At 46.5% G+C, this 20,316-nt stretch overlaps 2 protein-coding genes across 2 annotated transcripts; one reads left to right on the top strand and one right to left on the bottom strand.

Moving 5' to 3' along the window:
* Nucleotides 1-501: 501 nt before the first annotated feature.
* PPCS (phosphopantothenoylcysteine synthetase) lies at nt 502-3,856 on the bottom strand. Its single transcript, XM_084494660.1, has 3 exons — nt 3,337-3,856; nt 3,010-3,113; nt 502-1,905 (listed from the first exon to the last, which is right to left on the bottom strand). The coding sequence occupies exons 1-3, from the start codon at nt 3,839-3,841 to the stop codon at nt 1,582-1,584; spliced, it is 933 nt and encodes a 310-aa protein (XP_084350786.1). The 5' UTR covers nt 3,842-3,856; the 3' UTR covers nt 502-1,581.
* A 510-nt stretch (nt 3,857-4,366) lies between these two features.
* Nucleotides 4,367-16,986, top strand: ZMYND12 (zinc finger MYND-type containing 12; the record flags this gene model as incomplete). Its single annotated transcript, XM_084494775.1, has 7 exons — nt 4,367-4,522; nt 10,275-10,446; nt 11,515-11,684; nt 13,083-13,205; nt 14,347-14,467; nt 15,456-15,601; nt 16,775-16,986. Coding segments are annotated over 7 exons (1,008 nt in total), but the record flags the coding sequence as incomplete, so codon positions are not given.
* Nucleotides 16,987-20,316: the final 3,330 nt, after the last annotated feature.

Genomic DNA, 20,316 nt, shown 5'->3' on the forward strand with positions numbered 1-20,316 from the left:
CAGATCAACCACTTTTAACAACCACTACAGACCTCTGCAGGCATCAGTCCCGGCCATACATAAAGTATTGGTTCCTTCTCCTAAACTGCTAGCTCTCTCAGCTCTCCTGAGGAACCTGGGCTATTTCTTCCACCACTAAATACATGTATAACCTGCCTGCAAACTGTAAGTCTTTCAGGCACCCCTCCTGCTCTGCTGAGCCCGTTCTCATGCTCTTTTCAGCTTCTTGTTCTGCTGGGTTTCTTTTCCTCATTGAGCAAACCTATTCTCAGGTGATCGGTGCTGTCGTAACAGCACTTCTTCCTGTTGCCTTCTTGTGTGCTCAGTGGTTTTAAGATCATAGAATGGATCGGGTTGGAAGGGACCTTAAGGATGAGATGATCCTCACCTTTGGAGAGGACTCGGTGTGAGAATTGCACTACAGTGTATTTTCTTTGTTTACAGAATTACAGTAAATTCATTTTGAGGAAAGTATGCAAAAAGGCACGCATTGGACAACAGTAGATATGCAATTAAATTTATTGTTTCTCTTTTTTAACTCTGTAATTAATGGCACATTTAACCAGCTTCTAAGCATACATTCCTCATGCTTACAATAAGCAATCACATGGAAGCAGGATTTAGGGAAAATCTGGAATCCCACAGTTCTAACTGGCTCCCTCTTTAACTCCATCCCAACAGCTAACAAGTACTTTCCTCCCGAGGCTGATCACTAACCACCTGTTCCCAAACCTGACACTGCCACTTATCCTCTGTGCTGCATGTCCCTTCACCTTTATGCCCCCCAGCAATCTGGGAACACTCACGCTGGAAAGAACATCACTGAGCAAAGCTGCTCTAAGGACACCATTACAGTACCTATTTGGCTGCTCTTTTGCTCTTGCCACTCTCCAGTTCCTCTCAGCTCAGCTTGAACAGCACTTCCTGCAACAGGTACTCAAGAGGACTCAGCTCAAAGAAAATAACCACAACTTCAGCAACTGCTACCATTTCTGCTCTGAAAAGTGTTTGTAGGCAGAGTTCTTGAAGTGTGGGTCCACAGGATCTATCTCAGAGTAACAGATGCTCTCCACCATTGCCCATTGTTACCACGATGGTCTCCTTCCTTTTTGCCACGCTGGTTTCACCATCCACTTTCAATACCAGTCCATTGCCAGCACTACAGTTCCACTCCAGTGTGTAACAGAACATCTTATTTCCTGCAGAGCTCCATTCTTTCCATCCAACATTTCAAAAAGAAACTTTAAAGAGGCAGATTCAGAAAAATCATTTATAGACATATGGATACCATTTCTCCACCTCCCAGTTCTCCTAAGCCCATGGGGCAGAAATATAGCAGTATGCCTGTTCCTTTTCTACAAACTAAAACAATTTAATTTATCATCCTTTGGAATGTTTTCACTTCTGTGTATTTTACTTTTTCAAAGCAATCAACAATAACCATCACCAAGCTGTAGAAAAGTAGACAGTTTTGGACGGCAGCCTTTTCCATAGCGTGATTCTATTTACCTGGAATAGAGAACTGCTCCAGTTCCACTCCCTCTCTAGTACAACTTTGTTTAATTCATTCAGAGCCAAACCTCATATTTTCTTCTCTATAAACAAGGTATGTTGGCCCTGAAGATAGCTCACTATCTTTTCTTCTATTTCCATGCCTTGCCCTATTTCTTCATCAGAAAGAGACAATGGAGTCTGTGAATCTTTGGTTACAATAATAACAGAGGTTCTCCGTGACTCCAGGATATTTGCTACCACCACCTGGTGACGATATTTCTCCAGAGCCTTCAGTGATTTATCAATTAAAATCAAGGGATCTGTCTCCAATTTAAAGGAGATAACGAAAGCCTCCGGAGCCCATTCTTTGACAAGAGGAGAGAGCATTTTTGGCACCATCTTCATTGTGATCTACGTTAGGAAAACACAACAGAAAAAAAGTTTCAGTAAAAACATAACAATGTGTTTTAATGAGAGATAAGGACAGCAACACAAAGACTAAGGAAATTCTGCCTTCACATGACTTCTCACTGGGAGATTTTTCAAGACCATATTTTGTCAGATCTCACCAAAATTTCACTAACATGAACGGAAAAACTAGATTCCAACTAAATACCTGTCTGCTATTCACAACAATTAGGGTGTTGTTAAGCAATGAAACTGTAACTGCATCAACATACTTCTCTCATTTGAGTGCTCAAGAACTTAAACTTAAGCAGAGGAAGATTAGTACAGACTTAAAACAGCAAGACACTGTGTCTTTGGCTCTCCAAAATCCACCTTGTCAAGGCTCAACTCTCCTTTCTATGAACTCTTTCAAGACACGAGGCATATATATGCCAAAATATGTGGGGGAAGAAGGGGGCACATAGTAGCCTTTTTATTCAACTTCTCAGCCTCTGGGCTTGTCACTGGATTCAGGTAGGATCTTATTTTTTCCTACATTAAGGATTAAAAAAAAAATAAGACCAGCAACTCATTAAAAGCTAATTAAACTAAACCAGCAGAACAAATTTGGTATTTGTTATATACAGAACTCCAGATCCACCTGTTCCCATAAGTAAAAAGGGTCTGGGCACCAGAGACATGCACTACACCCCTTAACCACAGGAAGGGTACTAAACATAAATGCAGATCATTCTAGGACAGGACTGATCCTGCCGTGCCCTCTTATTTGCCCACCACACAGCCCCACTGCTTCTTTTGCAGCGAAGCTCAAAGAGGCAGCTGGGGAAACAAGAGGAACTTGATCTAGGCAGCAATTCACCCTAAGACAAACAAATTAAAAAAAAAAAAAAATTCCTGCTCCCATGGAAATGCACCTTTGCATTCCCAGGGAAAATGCACATTTTTGGCCAATGAGCTTTTGCTCTGTGACCTCTCCCAGGTCTTATTCAGTCATCCCCCTGCCATCCCCACCCTGTCAGGATACCGGCACCACCATGGCACCACCAGGGTGCTCGGAGGTCACTACGAGGCTGCAGATGGGGGCTGCCAAGCCCAGGGGTGCCTCACCTGCAGAGGCCCCTCCGAGGACTGGATCTTGTGCTCGGGCATCTCCGAGGCAGGGATGTAGAAGTCAGACACCGCCGCTGCCAGGTAAAACATGACGCTAGAGCCTGTGAGAGACAACAACCGCCAGCACTCACCGTTGCTCACCTGCTCCAAGCTGTCAGGCCCTCTCGCACCGACTACGACCCCCAGGGACCGACCGGGGCCCCCCGGCTTCCAGCCCCCCTCACACCAAGCCCAGCCAGGCCGGTGCCCGCGGGCCCCCCTCACCACCCTGCTCGGAGCGGTGCTGCCCCCGGGGCCAGCCCCCTTACACCCCCCCCACGGTACCGAAGGGCGCCAGGGCGCGGGCGGCGGCTCGCAGAAGCGCCAGGTACTCGGCCAGCCCGGTGAACTCGATGGCCAGCAGCGCCCCGCTCTCGGCGGCGCGCCGGTACTCGCGGAGGGCGGGCAGGAGGCCGGGCAGGGCGGACGGCTCGGCGGCCACGCCGGGCGGCGGCCCGGGGGTGAGGCGGAGCGCGTCGAGCAGGGCGGGCCCGGGCGGCGGCAGGGCGCGGGCCCAGGGGAAGGCGGAGCGGGCGCGGTGCAGGAAGCAGACGCCGTACCCGGCGCCCACCAGCCGCTCGGCCGAGGCGGCGCCGCGCCGCCCGCTGCTGAAGTTCTCCAGGAAGCGCACGGCGCGCGCCTCCAGCGGCACCTGCGTCCCGCCCGACGTCACCAGCGCCACGCGCCGCCCGCGCGCCGCCTGCGCCTCCGCCCAGGCCCGCACGCGCTCCTCCGCCGCCGCCGCCGCCGCCTCCTCCGCCGCGCCGCCCGCAGCCGCCGCCGCCGCCATCGCCGCCGGCCCCGCCCCCGCCCTAGAAGCCCCGCCCCCTCCTCCGAAAGCCCCGCCCCCTCGCGCTAAGCCCCGCCCTCACGCCGGAAGCCCCGCTCCGTCGCCCTGGCAACGCTGGAGCGGCCCCGGCGCTGCGAGCTGTGCGGGGCGGCCGCGCGGCTCCGCTGCGGCCGCTGCCGCCTCACGCACTACTGGTGGGTCCCGCAGCCGACCCGCGCTGCTCCCTCACCTCACGGGCCGGGCTCGGCGGCGGGGAGGCCCGGGTGGCTGCCGTGCCGAAAGCGGCGAAACCCAGCGGTAGCGGGGGGGCTGCGAGGGGTTCGGGAAGGGCTTTCGTGCCGGGATCCACCTGCGACTCGGCAGGACGCCGCTCCCTTCTGTGCTGAGCACGTTAAATGCTCTGTAATCAGGCTGAGTAACAGATGTTACGGGCTGGTGGCTGCTGTGAATAATTCCTGTGGTGAAAGCCCTGCAGAAACAATCTTTCTTTACATCATTTCCAAGTAAACAAAAATATCGTTCCCCCCTGGTTTTGCCAGTGATGCAGATCACCAGAAAGCCGACTGGGTTAGTATCCATGAGAAAATATGTCAGCTGCTGGTTCCAGTCCGCACATCCCTCCCTTTTCTCATTCCTGAAGAAGAAAGAAAACATGGAGTGGAACAGCTGGTGAAGAGGCAGGTATGTACAAGAAGGAAGGAATACCACTTCAAAGTGCTGCCGGCGAAGTTTAATTAGATCTCTTCTTCCTATATGTTGATGTGCGTTGTGTTGGGAGGGCATGCGGTTGGTTAATCAGTATCTGAAAAAAATAAGAGTGGAGTTTGCAACTAAAACTTCCTAATAAAAGGAGCGGGAGTCTCCTCTTTCCAATTCTACAAACCTCCTGCCTTTTTAGCAGTCTTTATTCCTAGTTCTGAACTTCTTCATTTTGCTGGCCTGGCAGCAGTAGTCCTGCACCTCCTGCCTTGCAAGGGCAATCAGTAGTTTGTACATCTCCCCAATGAGACTGGGAACCAGTTCCTCGAGTACTGTGTTCAGTTTTGGGCCCCTCGCTACAAGAAGGACATCGAGGTGCTTGAGCGGGTGCAGAGAAGGGCGACGAAGCTGGTGAGGGGCCTGGAGAACAAGTCCTACGAGGAGCGGCTGAGGGAGCTGGGCTTGTTCAGCCTGGAGAAGAGGAGGCTCAGGGGCGACCTTATCGCTCTTTTTAGGTACCTCAAGGGAGGCTGTAGCGAGGTGGGGGTTGGCCTGTTCTCCCACATGCCTGGTGACAGGACGAGGGGGAATGGGTTTAAGTTGAGCCAGGGGAGTTTTAGGCTAGATGTTAGGAAGAACTTCTTCACTGAAAGGGTTGTGAGGCACTGGAACAGGCTGCCCAGGGAAGTGGTGGAGTCACCATCCTTGGATGTCTTCAAAAGACGTTTAGATGTAGAGCTTAGGGATATGGTTTAGTGGAGGGCTGTTAGCGTTAGGTTGGAGGTTGGACTCGATGACCTTGAGGTCTCTTCCAACCTAGAAATTCTGTGATTCTGTGTGATTCAGTTTTGGTTCTTACAGAGTGTACTCGTCCTTCAGTGATGAGAGGGATTCCCCTTTCTCTGAGCAGGGTGTAAAGAAATAAAGTCCTCTCCCTTTGTTTACCTGGTCAACTTTAAATGCTCCTTCCCACTAACTGCGGTCTTTTATCTCTGCTTTGTTGGCCTCTTAGGAGTTGCAGATGTGCTGCTCCTTTCCAGCTGGGGAGGTTTTGAACTCTTTTTTGTTTATGGGGTGCAGCATCTGCCTTTCCACAATGTTGATAGAATAAAATAACCCACCCAAATACATCTACCATTTAGAATGATCTTTTCCATAAAAAATAAATTATCCTTCTGTCGTTACATAACTCCAAATCACAGAACAGTAGGACAGCAGAACAACTGCTGTGTAAAATGGTAACAATCAAATGTTAACTGAGAAGATTAACATCATTAATCTTCTGGATTTTACACCCTGTATTGCTTTGAAGATTGTTTCTGGGCCAGATGCTGGTACTTTGGTGCAAGTGGCTCATTGCTGCAGTCAATACCTCTCTTGGGAGCATACAGAAGAAAAAAGGCTTGAAAGGGCTGGAAGCTGGGTGGACAAAAGTCCTGCATGGTAAAAGCTTGTGAAAGCTTCAGGCAACAGATTCCTTTAAGATTTGTAGGAATTAGGCACTGACAACACGGTTTGTTTTTGAAAATGCCATCTGATGGAAAATCACAAATAAGATTGTTGACCGAAGAAAGCGTGTTGTAACAATACGTCCTAGAAACCAAGAGGGTGGAAGTGACGATGTAAAAAAGGTAATGGATTTAAACATGTAGGATGGATTATAATCCCACTGTCTGGAGATGGGAAAGACATCCTTAGTATCAGAAAAACAGGCTTCACTCCTGACCCAAACAAGTTGCACAACTGTCTTTCAAATTCTCTGAGTATTTCTATAATATGGGGTCAGCCTCAAGAAAAATGCAAAAGCATGGGGGTGGGGCAAACCAGGGAATCCTACTTTTTTAAGCTTTTCCAGAAAACTTTACCTACGTATTGAACATTGACATTGAACATCAGTCATTACATCTTTGATTTTATGGCAACTAAAGTTATGCTGTGTACATTACAACAGTTCACATGACCACTGAGTCAGGGAAATACTTTAGCTGGAAGCTAGTCATTTGTTTTTATTAGGTTCCAGTGAAAGCACCTGGAACATAGGGCTGATAGAGAAGTACGCAAAGGGAGAATCCCTCCTCTTGATTAGAATGCACACCTAGGTTAGCATGCAGTGACTCCAAAAGTGCTGCTTGAGCCAAGGTTTGGATTGGCTTTGTAGGAAAAGCTACAGACAGCAAACGGAAATTGTTTTTCTAAGTGAAGATATTTATAGGATTTTTAACAACTATGATTGCAGTTGTTCTTTGACCTTTGTCTCCAAACTATTTAAATAAAACACATTCTCAGAATGTTATATGAGGATACGCCTTGTCTTCCTTCTTTCCTAAGAAAGGAGTGAAGAAGTGGAAACATCTTGTTTGATACTTGCTTTCTCACACATTGAGACTGCAGCTCCTAGCCTACAAATGAGGTCTGCTTTTACGTACAGCAAGGTATAGGGAAACTGCTAAACAAGGGTTGGCCTAGGTTGACTGACAAGCATCAGAAAAGCAGTATGGAGACAGTGAGAGTATTTAATGCCCCATCTTGCTGACTTCATTATTTTCCTGTTCACAGAGCTAATAAAAATGCTCTAAAGAAGGCCTTTGGAGCTAAGGGAAGAGCTATGTGGTGTCCTCACAATCATAGAGAAACTATTCTGCTGAAAGCCAGCACATAGGTTTATTATTTTTTGAACATTTCTCTTGTACTTCACAAACTCCTGCACTGTGTTTATTTGAAAAAAAACACAGCTTGAGCCTTTGTCAGGACACAGGAAAGCCAAAATGCCCTTTGGCCTAAGGGAAGGTGGTGCATTAAGCTGAGAGCCAGGAGGTTATGAGTTTCATACCTCATTATGTACTCCAAAACTTTGTTGATAGAAATCTGCTTTTGTCAACATAGCCGTGGGGGTGCCTACAGACAGCACCTCCAAACTGACAAAACTCCAAGTTTCTGTTTGTAAAATAGCCTCACCTGCCTTTGTGCTGTCAGTTTACCCCAGCCTCTGGGTGTGGGAAAAGAGTTCACACCGCAGCTACAGCAGTCCTCCAGCACTGATGCTAGCCCTGCTGATTGTGGGTTTTAACTCCAAGGACCCACGATCAAAGTGACTGGAAGCCTGACTTCCTCTTCAAATTGTGTTTTCTTCAAGCGTGCCATCTTTATGGGTGCCTCTGAGTGAGGAAATGAACATGGCACAGAACCCCAGGTGTGCGCCCAGCCCCCTGTTCCCGCCTGGAGCAAAACTGGGGTCCTCAGCCTCCTCAAACCCTAACCGAGGGAAAAACTGTGTGGGGGCATCTTCAGAGAGATCTCTGTAATTGCAACACACATGAAAAGAGCCCAGAGCTTGCAGGTCTCCAGGAAGGAGTGGGGCTAAACAAGACAGTGCAGGGCCAAAGCTAACGATGCCCTCTAGGCTTGCCACTGTGCTGCCTTAGATATTCAGCACTGCAGGGCTTCTGTCTCCTGCCCTTTCTCCTCCTGGGAACCATGCAAGAGTCTAACCTTTAGCTTGTCCTCACTGCCAGTGTTTTAAGATAACTTACCTCATGGGAATCGGTGATCATCCTATTGACAAGGAGTAAAACGAGAATTATGCAGATCTCCAGCACCTCCCCAGATGACAATCTGATCATCAGAGCCAGCGTTGGTAGAACAAGTGGCAAGGACAGAAAAGGCGGTCTGATAAACAGCAACTTTTCATTGTGTCTTGCCCTCACCATGTGCGGACTTTCACCTCAGCACCTGATCCCCCAACTCAGTTTGTGTTTTGTGCATATGCACTCCCTGACAAAGAGTCCCTCCCCAGCTTTCCTGCAGGCCCCCATTAGGTATCGGAAGGCTGCTGTAGGGTCTCCCCAGAGCCTCCTCTTCCCCAGACTGAGACCTTACAGCGGCCTTCCAGTGCGTAAAGGGGGTCTATGGCAAAGCTGGGGGGGGACTGTCAGGGAGTTGCAGTGATAGGACAAGGAGTTAAGGCTTTAAACTAAAAGAGGGTAGATGTAGATTAGAGGTGAGGAGGAAATTCTTCACTCAGAGAGTGGTGAGGCACTGGCCTAGACTGCCCAGAGGAGCTGTGGCTGCCCCATCCCTGGCAGTGCCCAAGGCCAGGCTGGATGGGGCTTGGAGCAACCTGGTCTGGTGGGAGGTGTCCCTGCCCAAGGCAGGGGGTGGAATTAGATGAGCTTTAAGGTCCCTTCCAACCCAAACCATTCCATGATTCTGCGTCTTTTTCACTCTCTATATGCTGATAGCTCAGGGGCTAGAGAGGGGGTGATGGTTGTGTTTCCATGCTCTTGGGTCTCCTTGTTGCAGCAGGGTTCTTCAAGGCTCTCATTTATCTGGAAAGCACAGTCCCTTTATCTCAGCTGTGATCTCCAGGATGCACTCATACACTGTCCTTGTGGTTCCCTGTCCCTGAGCCATTCTTTCACCTATGGCATGACTCTCTCTGATCACTTAAAGTTCAGTAAAATGCCTAAGCCATAACCTGTCCTCTAAAAGCACTGGAATTTGCTTTTTCTGCCCTCTGCTCAGTTGCAGCTGGAAAACCAGGCAACAAAGCAGAGCCTGCAAAGAGGTAAAGCGTTATTTTCTGCGGGTGCTCGCTGCACAGGCAAGAGAAGATGCCTTGCTGTCTTACCATGGCAGCCCTGCTAGGCACACCAGCAATGAGGTTTCTGTGCAGGCAGCCTTCCCTCTGCACCACTTGTACGAAAAGCCAACACAGAAGTGCCAGGAGTTGGCAACAATTATGATGAAAGCTAAGAGAAATAGATAAGTAAGTATCCTGGCTCTTTTTTGTTGGCAACCCTTAGCCTGTTGTAAGGGCACAGCTTCTACAGTTGCTGGAGAGCACTTGGCAACGAACGGGCATTCAAATGGAGATACATGTACATTTTGGGAGTTGATAAGCAGATCAGGTGCTGCAAAGGGTAAAAAGACCAAATGCAGTGTGGACTGCTAGGAAGCAACTATACCTGTGAGAAACATGGTTTCTGACAGCAAACAGAAATCCTACAAAGTTGTTTGACCACCAAGCCGAGCTTGGGCAATGGAGACACAAGAGTATAATTCAATGCACTAGGGTTTTCTGACTTTGGCCAGCTTTCCAGACTCTGTACCCAAACTGGCAGGCCTTCAGAGCCCAGAACTGGCCAGGAGAGGGTGAGGGGAAGCTGGCAACCAGGATGCTCCAGGATGCATGCAGGTATGCTGCCGTCCCGCCCTGACCTTACTCAGAGCTGCGGGGCAGTGTGCTGCAGCACTATGCGGTGAGCTCCCTCCTTGCTTCCAGACAGCATCTCCTGCAGCTGGAGCTGTGCCATGCTGGCACCAGCTTGGTAAACCATACGCTCTGCTGCCTGCTATGAGCCACTGTTATTATCGTCAGCAAAATCCTGCCGTAGCCCATTTGTCTAATCTTTTCTGTGGTCTTGTGATGATCATTTTCTGTGCTTCATAGCTTTTATTGCTACAACCTTATTAGTCTTTCTTCATAGGCCTCACGGATTCCTTGTCTCATAAGACAGCACCTGACCTAAGAGGGTGCCCAAAGCTGTTCTTACTAGAAATAGCAATGGAATCCAAGTTCTAATATGACAGCTTTAATTTCCATCTATTAATTACAGACACAGAAAAAATTACAATCGCTGTTAACAATTGGCAAACTTGGATGTAAAAAGAGACCTTGCATATTCTTTCTCCTTATCCCTTGCTCACTCTGTCCCACTATTATTTATCCCTGCAGAAATACATCATTGATCTTACATACAGCACAGCACAGAAGTTTCTTTGGGATGGAAAGCACGAAAAAGCAATGCCTGCAGCTTTGCATGCGTTGCGTTTCAGCACTGAAGTGTATGGCTCAAGTTCTGTGCAATTGGTACCTGCTTATCTCCTCTTGGCTGAGGCCTGCATTGGTAAGCACTGGTCTAAATAGTAACTTTGGCAAGGACAAGATCTCCCTTGGATCAGATTTCTGGTTTCCTTTTACCATTTATCAGGGAAGGACCAGCTCTACATTTCAGCATTGTGCCATGTCTCTACTCTGCCCTGCCTCAAGGGCATTCCAGAGAGATTTGAGAAGTTACTCCCCATTTTCTGCGTGAGTCTGGGGAAAAGAATCACTCATCTGTGGTGAGAGATCAATGAAAGCAAATGAAATGTTTTCTCCGTCTCTACCGATTCCCACATGAGAAGCAGTATAAAATTTTATTGTTTACCTCTGTGGCTTCATAGAATTCTCAAAAGCATTAAATTCCCAAGGGTGGTTGGTTGGGCTGTTTTCTCTGGGAACCAGCACATTTCTGAGGCCATTGCATGAGAGGAACACCTCAGTTCATTCACAGAAGTGAGCTCCACCAGAAGCAGAGCTTTTTCTCATTGACTGCGTGCTTTAAAAAAAAATGTCAAGTTGGGACCCTCTATGCAGAGAACTGGTCTCCTCAGCTGTAAACATAAAGGACTGAGAAATTAAATTTAAACTTCTAAAATTAAAGGTTGGACTAGATGATCTTAGAGGTCTTTTCCGACCTGAATGATTCTATAATTACTGTAAACCATTGCTGTTATAGGAGTGTCCACAATACTCTACTGGCAAAACTGAGCAATCTCAAGGATTGTTGTAAAATGGAGTGGCGAGGTAAGGGAAAAAGATCACATCAGTAATTCTAGTGTGATAATACACTAGTTGTTAGTTGCTGTCTGGAGCTAGCCTGTTTTGTACACATCTTTCAGAGGTCCTGGATGCAATACACAGTTTCTGGTTTCTCTCTTAGCTCTAGCCTGCCTGCAAGTTAGCTTCTCAATACCTACTTGACTGAGGAGCACTCTGAAAAGAGGGGAATGCACAAATTAGGTCTTCATGTCAATCTACAGCAAAGGGATAGCTGGCAGTATCCTCTGCATTTCTAAATATGAAATTATCTTTATCCTGCCTTTTTTTTTTCTTTTTTTTTTTCTTTTTTTTTTTTTTTTTGTCATTTCAGGTGTTGGCCATCATCTGCAGGCATCTAAGTATCTCTCCCAAGCTCAGTGGATTGTCCTCAGAACTCCAGACTGCAGCACTGCAGTTCAGCATAGATTACATCGCAGTCTGGGGCTTCTCTGTGCTGCTGAAGGAAACTTTGAACAGGCTTTATATCACCTGGCAAATGATGTGAGCCAATTAAAATACAGCAACACTTCAATTTTCCTTCCTTCTCTAGCTTTTCCAGATCCTATAGAAAACCTCAGCAGACAGTTTTTTGGGAGTGATCTTAAGTACCATAAGAGTACATGTTAACAACACTTGACCTGTGTAGTCTAAGACACCTTTGTATCCATGTGTTAGCTAAAGTTGTGTTTTACCACTTGCCATTATTCTCTTGAGTGATACATAACTTGGCTTTACTAGGTCTGCTTATAAATTTATCTATCAGTTTTGTTATGGTCCTGAGATGAACAGGCATTCCTACCATAAATTGGTATAGTTGCCTTTTATTCAACAGATAGGTTTCTTTATATTTTGGCTGTCATTTTCCTTAATACTTTTCTGTTAGGTGACAATTCTCCACCATACATTATTTAATGAATGTTTTACTTAACTATTTAAATGTCTGGTTCAATAACATGTTCCCCAATTCAATCTTTTTAGCCATAAGAGCAGTTTGTAAAATTTGAAGTCATTATTTCCAGCAGTGTTCTTTGGGATGCTTTGCCTGTTATTTAATCCCCCAAAAGGCAGATGGTCTCCATGACTTCCTATTTATGTCCCGTATAGCCTAAATTTATCCAGTGCAGAGTGATGTATACCAACTACTGTTGAATTTGATAGTAGCTTTTTACAACAGCTTTGTGTGGGTGTAAACGTTGACATAAGGTGGAGGAGAATTAGACACTTTCCATCCTAACAAATACAGCCCTGTCTTTGTTTAGTTTGTAAACCTAGAGATTCCCTGCTATGCCACTGTATTTTTAGGTTCCCTGAATCTGGTGCCTGAAAGGAGTAAAGTTATAGTTTTTTTTTTACTATTAGTGAGTCGCTGGCCTACATTAGAGCAGCCCAAGACCTGCTCGAATTCTGGCTGCGTGTCTGAGATCTGCTGAGAGTCACACGCCAGCTCAGAATAGCTGGAATGTACTACTGCAATGTACCACTGCCTTCCCACTTCCCTCCCCTCACTTTGGCTGGGGCTTCAGGGGGAGAAACAGCCTCCTGGCTCATGACTGGAGAGCTGAAAAGCAGCAGCAAGTTGTTCGTTTGAAGAGGAGAGACATGAGTTGCACAGTAAGAGGTGTGGGAAACCTGTTCCACTCTTCAGCAGGGTAACACACCATGATAAGGAATCATCTGCCCCAACTAGCAGGGATTTGGGGGTGTTGCATTCCTTTGTATAAAACACAAAATACAGGTTTTGTAGTAACATAGTTTATAGTTATAATTAGGTGTAACTAATGTTATAGTTACACAGAAAGACAGAATGCTTGCAGTATTACTAATCTGTAGTGAAAAATTTCCCAGGGTAGATATGAATGCTAAATTTCTGCATAATTATTTTTTAAATATTGTTTTCAGATTTACCTTGCTAGTTCTACATTTGGGCTAAAATCTATTGAGACCTCTGGAGGGTGTTTCCACATGGCTAATGTTTTCTTTCGCCAAAACAAAATGGACATAGCAGACTCACTGTATGCTGAGGTTAGTAAAACCAGTACTCATCCTGTATCTGTTTCTCTTTTTTTTTTTTTTCTTCTGTGCACTTTTCAGTGTTTTCCTGTTTCTGACTGCCTTTAATATGATGGTCACTATATCAGCATTTTAGCATCAATCTCAGAAACTTTTCATACCTATATATTTCCCTGAGTTAAACCAGAATAGATAAATTCTACATGTGCTAAATATATGTATATACATACATACATACATACATACATACATATATATATATATATATATATAAAAAAGTTGCAGTCTTCAGTTTTGGCAGCCAAACCTTGTTAAAAATAGCTTTACTACCAAAAGCTCCCCACAAAAGGTTAAAGACATACCCAGATGTCTTGGAGATGGTGGCCAGAGTTTCCCTAGTGAGGGAAGGGTGGAAGAGCAGCAATGGAATGTGAACAAGCAATGTAAAATTTAAGCAGAGTACCAGTGAAAAGTCGCAGTGATAAAAGCTTGTCAGCATGCAAAGCAAAGGAAGGAACAAGAAGAAATTCTTCACTATGAAGGTGGTGAGGCACTGGCACAGGCTGCCCAGAGAAGCTTTGAATGCCCCATGCTTGGAGGTGTTCAAGGCCAGGTTGGATGGGGCTTTGACCAACCTGATCTGGTGGGAGATGTCCCTGCCCATGGCAGGGGGTGGAACTAGATGTTTTTTAAGGTCCCTTCCAACCCAAACCATTCTGTGATTCTGTGATTCTATGATTCTGTGAACAGTTGTCTAACCAACATCATAACTGAAAAGAAAAAAAAAATCTTTAATTTGTTTAGCCTGATTTTCTGTGGTAAGTGAGGCTGTGTCAGATAATGCAATCTGCCTCCACTCCCCTTACAAACATCCACCAAATTTGCTTTTGGTTAACAATTTAGTTAGATTTATTAGAGTCTGATGAAAATTAAAAGATAGAGCAATGAAATTCCAGCTTGTGCTCCCACTGGGAGAAGAGCCATCAGATCTCTGTGTGAAAGAGCCAGCTCGGCAGCAGCCGGCCCACTGACCAGCAAGCACTTGGGTTATTGTGGCAGGGGCATGCATTGCAGGACACATTGTTTATAGAATAATTAGTTGCTAAATGCCGTGTGTTCATACAAGTGAAATAATTCATTTACTTCCTGGTAGGTAACCGACATCTGGCATGCCTTTCTTACGAAGTCAGTTCAAACACAGGAGCAAATTCACAAGTCAAGAGCAGAAAAGTCTCCATTCACTGAGGACAAGGAAATCAGTGAAGACAATATGAGTAATCACCATTGCGCAAAAATGTTTCTGAGACAGGATTTTAAAAAAATCCATATATCTTAGTGTTCATATTTACTGTGTTGGGTTTTGCACTGCATTACTTCAGACCAAATTTAATCAGAATCATGGGTATTTATGCTTAGTGGATAGTGCTGGATGAAACAAGTGAGACCACTTTAGAAATGAGGGTGTTCAAGTGAAAACACAGCATTCTCCTTTTGGTTTACCTGCTCCTTTTCACAGCACTCCTGGCAGTGACTTCAACAATACAAGATTTTGTATTTCATGATTTTATTCCACTTGAGCATTCTTGTTTCTTGACAGCTCCTTTCTGTCCATTTAATTATGTGAAAGTGATATTTCATCTCACTTATGTAGGTTTCCATCTGAAGCAGTGGGACACAGTGGAATAGCATATGCTGATAATTGGATATATTAATCTGGAGAATACTCTCAGAAGAATAGCTGGGGAATCTCCCACTTGGATGTAGGGGAAGTTGCATGAAGCATTAAGAAATACGCTAGGTTGTATGGTACTACTCTACACTCCACTGAAGTGAAGTGACTAGGAAAAGGCTAAGCTCTGTTCCTTGTCTTCTTTTAACCGTCTATGCTCCTAAGAATATTGTCAGAGAAGAAAAATGTTTCTGCAAATCTCCATGCCTGGCATTCTCTCAAGCAGTAGTTGCTGCAATAGGAACCACACAAGGCAGGGCTACATGATTCCATCTTTGGTTATGACAAGAGTATGAAATTTGCTCTTTTCATACAGCTGTTTTGACTTCACATCCTTACTAAAGGCTAATCAACACAATTACTGACTGGATGAAAAGGTATCTGTTAATGGGTATGGAATTTGCATGGAGCTGGGATACCACATTGATGCTTGTAGTAGAACAGCTTTGATGTCTAGAAGAGATAATTAGTTAGTTTTGAATACATTATCTTGTATACATACATCCAACAAGTTTATTTCATTCTTGATGCAGCTGAAGCCCAGCAAGCAGAAGCAATTCAAGTACTGAATGCAGTACTAGACATCAGAGAACAGGCACCGAAGCAACAACCTGGTGAAACCGCAAGAGTTTTACATGCTCTTGCAATGCTTTATTATCTGGTTATGGATTTATCAAAGGTGAGTTTCACAAGGTGAAAGGGTGCAGGAGGGTTCCCTACCTCTGCTTCAGTGTTGGCCCCATCCCACAAAAGGAGGAACAAGCCAGTCCTGGCACCTGTCCTGAGTGCAAAACTGCCTTGGAGCACTGGATAACCTAAGGCAAATATGCCTTGGCAGCTCTGCATGAAGCCAGCCCATGATTTGCACCCTGTCAAAGTTAAAAAAAAAAAACACTGGATCTGTTTTGATCTCTGCCACACCATCCACAATGGGTCCAGTAGTTACTCATGTTTTCTAGGTTTGTCCTTTATCTGGGATGTCCTGGCAGTGTACCTGCCTGTCACAAGCCACATTTAGACATCAGTTTGGATGTTAAGCAGCAAAAAAAACATAGGTCTTGCATGTGTCCCTACTTGAGCAAGATTCCCTGCATCTACCATGATGTTTATGTAGGTTCACACTATCGGACCTTCTAATTCACTTTTGAATTTGCACTGCTTTATTTAAGAGATTGTGGCTACAAATTTCAGGTGTAACCAGTGTCCAGTTCTCTGCATTCAGAATAATGGATTTTGAGAAAGTGCTGAACACTAACCATCTAGAAATTGGGCCTTTTTGTTTGGGATAAGCAGTCAGAAACTCATGTTTCTTCTGCCTGTGATTTGAAGGGTGAAAATACAGATTATTAATGGTCTCTTCGTTCTACTAGAGAAAGCCATAGGATTTGGAAGACACAAAGAAACAAATTCAAATTAGAAAAAAGGCAAAGCTTTGTAATTGTGGGAATGTCTAGTCACTGGATGAACTGCTGAGGGAAGTGAGGGATTTAGTTCAAACTGAGTCAATACAGCTGTTTTTGCCTGAAATAGCTTTGAGAATGTTCAGATGAACTGCTGTATCAGATGGGAGGTAATGATCTCCAGCAGGAGGAGCTGGGGTTAGTAATCTCTTCTGTCTGCACCACTGGATCCTAAATAAATAAATAAAATAAATAAAATAAATCTGTTGGCAGCTTTACTCTCTCCTCTAAAGCAGCTTGTACAGGTCACCCTCTGAAACAGGCAGCTGAGTGACTGGAGCCTGGATCTGATCCAGTGCAGCTATTCCAATGAGCCTCTGCAGGTATTTTAAGTGCTCCTTGAGAAAAGCCAAATTTCTGACAATTACATTGTCTTTTTTGTTTCATTCCAGGCTTATGAAATGGGGACAAAAGCCTTTGACCTGCTGAAACAACTGCCCCAACAAGAATCTCTAGAAGCCATTGGCCGTTTGTTAAAGTTGATTAACTCCAAGCCTTTTTACACAAAATAAGGAGCCCTTTCTACCAGGGCCAGGTCCTTAGCTACAGATCCTAGTTATCTAACTATGTTGCTGAAAACGATGAAAATACATTACAAGGCATAGCTCCTGTCTGCTATTGTCATCTTTCTAGATGTGTCCTTTTCCATCTCCAGGTGTTTGAAAGTTCAGCTTTGTGGTATTAGTTTATTTTCACATGCTGGTCAACCTCTGTAGACTGTTATGGAATAACAGCATGAGGGTGGGAAACAAAAGCACAACCATCACAAAATGCATAAATTGTTACCTACTTGCTTATGTAAATAAGAACAGCCTTTTACATCCTCATGTTGTCTGTTCAGAAGCTAAAACCAGCTGACATATACTTGTTACTGTTTTCCTCAATTTTCTTTTCACTTTCATGAGTGAGATACCATGGAGAGATATGGGAGGAAACCAGGGAAGGTCTTCACTACATTCCTAACTTGGGTGGTTGACACCTGCTCCCCTGAACATGGCTGGGCTTGCTCAGGTGTTTCACCGTTCTGTAATACCTCTCAGTCTCCAACCACGGTCTCACTTTTTGCAGCACTTCAAAGGAGTCTCATAGGTAGCTCTGGACACTGAGGGACTCATTTGTTCCACGCGTGGGAGAACTTGCATCCAGGAGGACCCATAAGAACAGCATCAAGAGCTGTAAGCATGCTTGTCAATGGACTTGAGGCAAAAGATTAAAAAGCTAGCTAGCCTTTTAGCCAAGCAGAGCTTGCAGCCCAAAGAAGTGGCTTCTTCATGTCCAAGAGCTTGCCAGCACATAGGCATCCCATTCTCTCTGGTGCCAGCCCCGAGAGGACAAAATCCCCTGAGTTGCTGTGTGCTGCTCCCCATAGGCTCCCATCAAACTGGCTGCCAAGCTCTCATGGGCTTCCTTGCAGAGCAGAGAAAGAAGAACAGCAGGGCACAGAGTATGTGTGACCCTTGGTGTATGAAGGCCAAGATGCATTAGAGAAGGGCTAGAGGAGCCCCGCGAGAGCCAGCCCTGTACCTGGAGGCAGCTGCGCAGTGAGCTTGGTTCAGACCCTGAAGCATGTGACAGCTGGGAAAGAGGTTAAGGGAAACTTGCCCTGCTGCTGAGGTCTGGATTCAGCTGAGCGTTAAGCCCACGATTAATTCTCATTTACTTCAGGAGGATTTATGAATGCATTTAATTGCCTTGCTGAATTGGGATGGAGTCAAGTACGCTTTTAAATGCTTCATCGAGCTGGGACCTGAACAATTAGAAAGGACTGATATTCCTGGTAAAGGGAAAGCCATTCACTCCAGTTCAACTGATTTTAATTACAGAGGGTGGGATAGCTCTGAGCAGTGCACACAAGGCAACCCATAGCAGACAGACTTGGGGGCAGGTGGGAGACCTCCAAATACTGCTACGGGAGATGCTGGTGGACACATCCACCCTCATATCTCTGTTCCAGCTGAGCAGGGCAGCTCTCACTGAAACTGGGCCGAGCACGCGGGGGACTCAAGGGGGCGTGCCAGCAGCCAGGATGCTCAGCGCCTGCTGGCACTGTGCCTCAGGACATGGAGGATTTGGATCACTGTGGCTGGGGATTTGGAGGCAGTAATCCCCCCAGGGCATGCCACAGCCAGGCTGTCTCTGCGTGACGTGTCAGGCTTGTGTCCCCTCCATGGTGGTGCCACACAGCACAGTATCACTGTTCCCGGCTATTTAAAGCAGTGTGAAAATTAATTTTTCATAGGTTTGAGGGCCGGGCATCTCCAGGAGCAGGGCCTACACACTGATGAGCAAGGGCTGGAAAAGGAAACCCTAGAAATGGTAATGAGAGGAGCCCTGGGCAGATGACCTTATCCTCAACCCAGTGTTCCACTGTGTGTCTTGCTGGAATTTGCACAAGGAGCATTTTTGGGAGATTTGGAAGATTTTTTACAGGAGCTATTTCCTCTGACCCTCAGGAACAGCCTTTTCCTCTGTATACACTTCAGGGGAAAGAGACATTTCAATAAATAGTAGAAAACTGAAGTGATCAACATCAGCATTTCTTTGCCTGGAAGTGTTCGGGCTTGTAGTGCTTGGCACCTTGTTAAAGGGAAAAATTCCCCCAGGAACCAGCGCCATTCCTCCCTGTCTTAGGTGCTCGCAGCAGAGCCGCAGGAACGTGCTGTCCTGACGCAGATCCCAGCCCCAGAAGCTCCCAGAGCAGCCAACTGGACCAGGGGCAGCTGTGGGGTCCAGCGACAGCCCTCAGGGGATGGATCGTGTCAGGTGCCCACCCGCAGAGCTGCAGATGGAGGCAGAGGTGGCACCTCCACAGCAGAAAGTGCAGCTCCGGGGGTCCCAGGTGGGGCTTGGGGCAGTTAAATCCCAAGGATGGCCCTGGTAAGGCTCCTCCATGGGCCCATGCGGCAGCTTGGCGATGTCTGAGGGCAGCTCAGCAGTACCAGGAGGTGGCAACAACACATCCAGGAGCATGGCACAGACCTTTTGTAACCAAAAGCATTGGTTTCCTTTGAGGGAAAGTTTTGTGCATGCTGGAGGAGCCCTGCTAATCTGCACCTGTGCTGAGGTAATCCCATAAAGTAGCTCATTGGCAGGAGCTCTTGCTTGGCACCTGGCAGGGCCCAAAACAGAGCTCCTGGGCTGCAGGCAGCCTGGGCCTGACTGTAGGTAGGCAGCACACGATGCCTGTGAGCAACGAGGCTCTGCTGGCTTGCATCAGCCAAAACCACAGCCCCACAGCCCAGCTGGGGTCTTCTGCAGTTCCCAAAAGGTGCCTGGCTGTCCCTGTGCTGCTCACTTTTTGCCAAGTGGTAAATGTGGAATTTAGCCCGTCGCACGCCCTGCCTCGCCCTGTGAGGCCTTGGCTGCACAGACTGCTCCAGTCCGGAACAAATTGCTCTGGGAGCAGGACAGGCACAGCCACTGCCTATCCCAGTGAACCTGAATCTACAAAAGGTGCTGTAAGCAACGTTCCCAGAACAAGGCCTGCATCCATCAGCTGTGCCCATCTCCAAACCAGTGGAGACAGCAAATTTCCCCATCCTGCCTTCCTGCTGGCTCCAGCAGTGTGGCCTCCCCCTTTCCAGCCCCACCACAAGGTGCTGCAGGAAAGAAAAACGGAGTTGGAAAAACGGAGTTGGGGCACAGCCAGCCCAAATCTGGGCACTGGTGAACACAGACAGAAACCCTTATCTTGGGCCACAGCTGGGATGGTAATAGCTCTGTTCTGGGGACTGCTATGGGTGTTGCACTGCTCCCCATCAACTGCTACCCCTGGAGTAGGGGGTAGCACAGAAAAATGCTCTGTGACCACAAACACATGTCCAAAGTGGACCAAGAGCCAAAGGGAAAGGCCTAGGTAAGGGTTTGATCCACTGCCCATAAGTCACCAGCATGCCCCAGCCAAAAAAAAAAAAAAAGCACAGCACACTGGAGG

The sequence above is a fragment of the Aythya ferina genome (genome assembly GCF_964211825.1).
Source record: "Aythya ferina genome assembly, chromosome: 21".
Classification (NCBI taxonomy): Eukaryota; Metazoa; Chordata; class Aves; order Anseriformes; family Anatidae; genus Aythya; species Aythya ferina.

What these genes read in the sequence shown, in the direction of transcription:
- PPCS (XM_084494660.1), bottom strand. Translation starts at nt 3,841, where the DNA reads ATGGCGGCGGCGGCGGCTGCGGGCGGCGCGGCGGAGGAGGCGGCGGCG. An exon ending in CCGCGCCCTGGCGCCCTTCG is followed by an intron (nt 3,114 to 3,336) that starts GTACCGTGGGGG and finishes TGTCTCTCACAG; the next exon opens with GCTCTAGCGTCATGTTTTAC. An exon ending in CCTCGGAGGGGCCTCTGCAG is followed by an intron (nt 1,906 to 3,009) that starts GTGAGGCACCCC and finishes TTCCTAACGTAG; the next exon opens with ATCACAATGAAGATGGTGCC.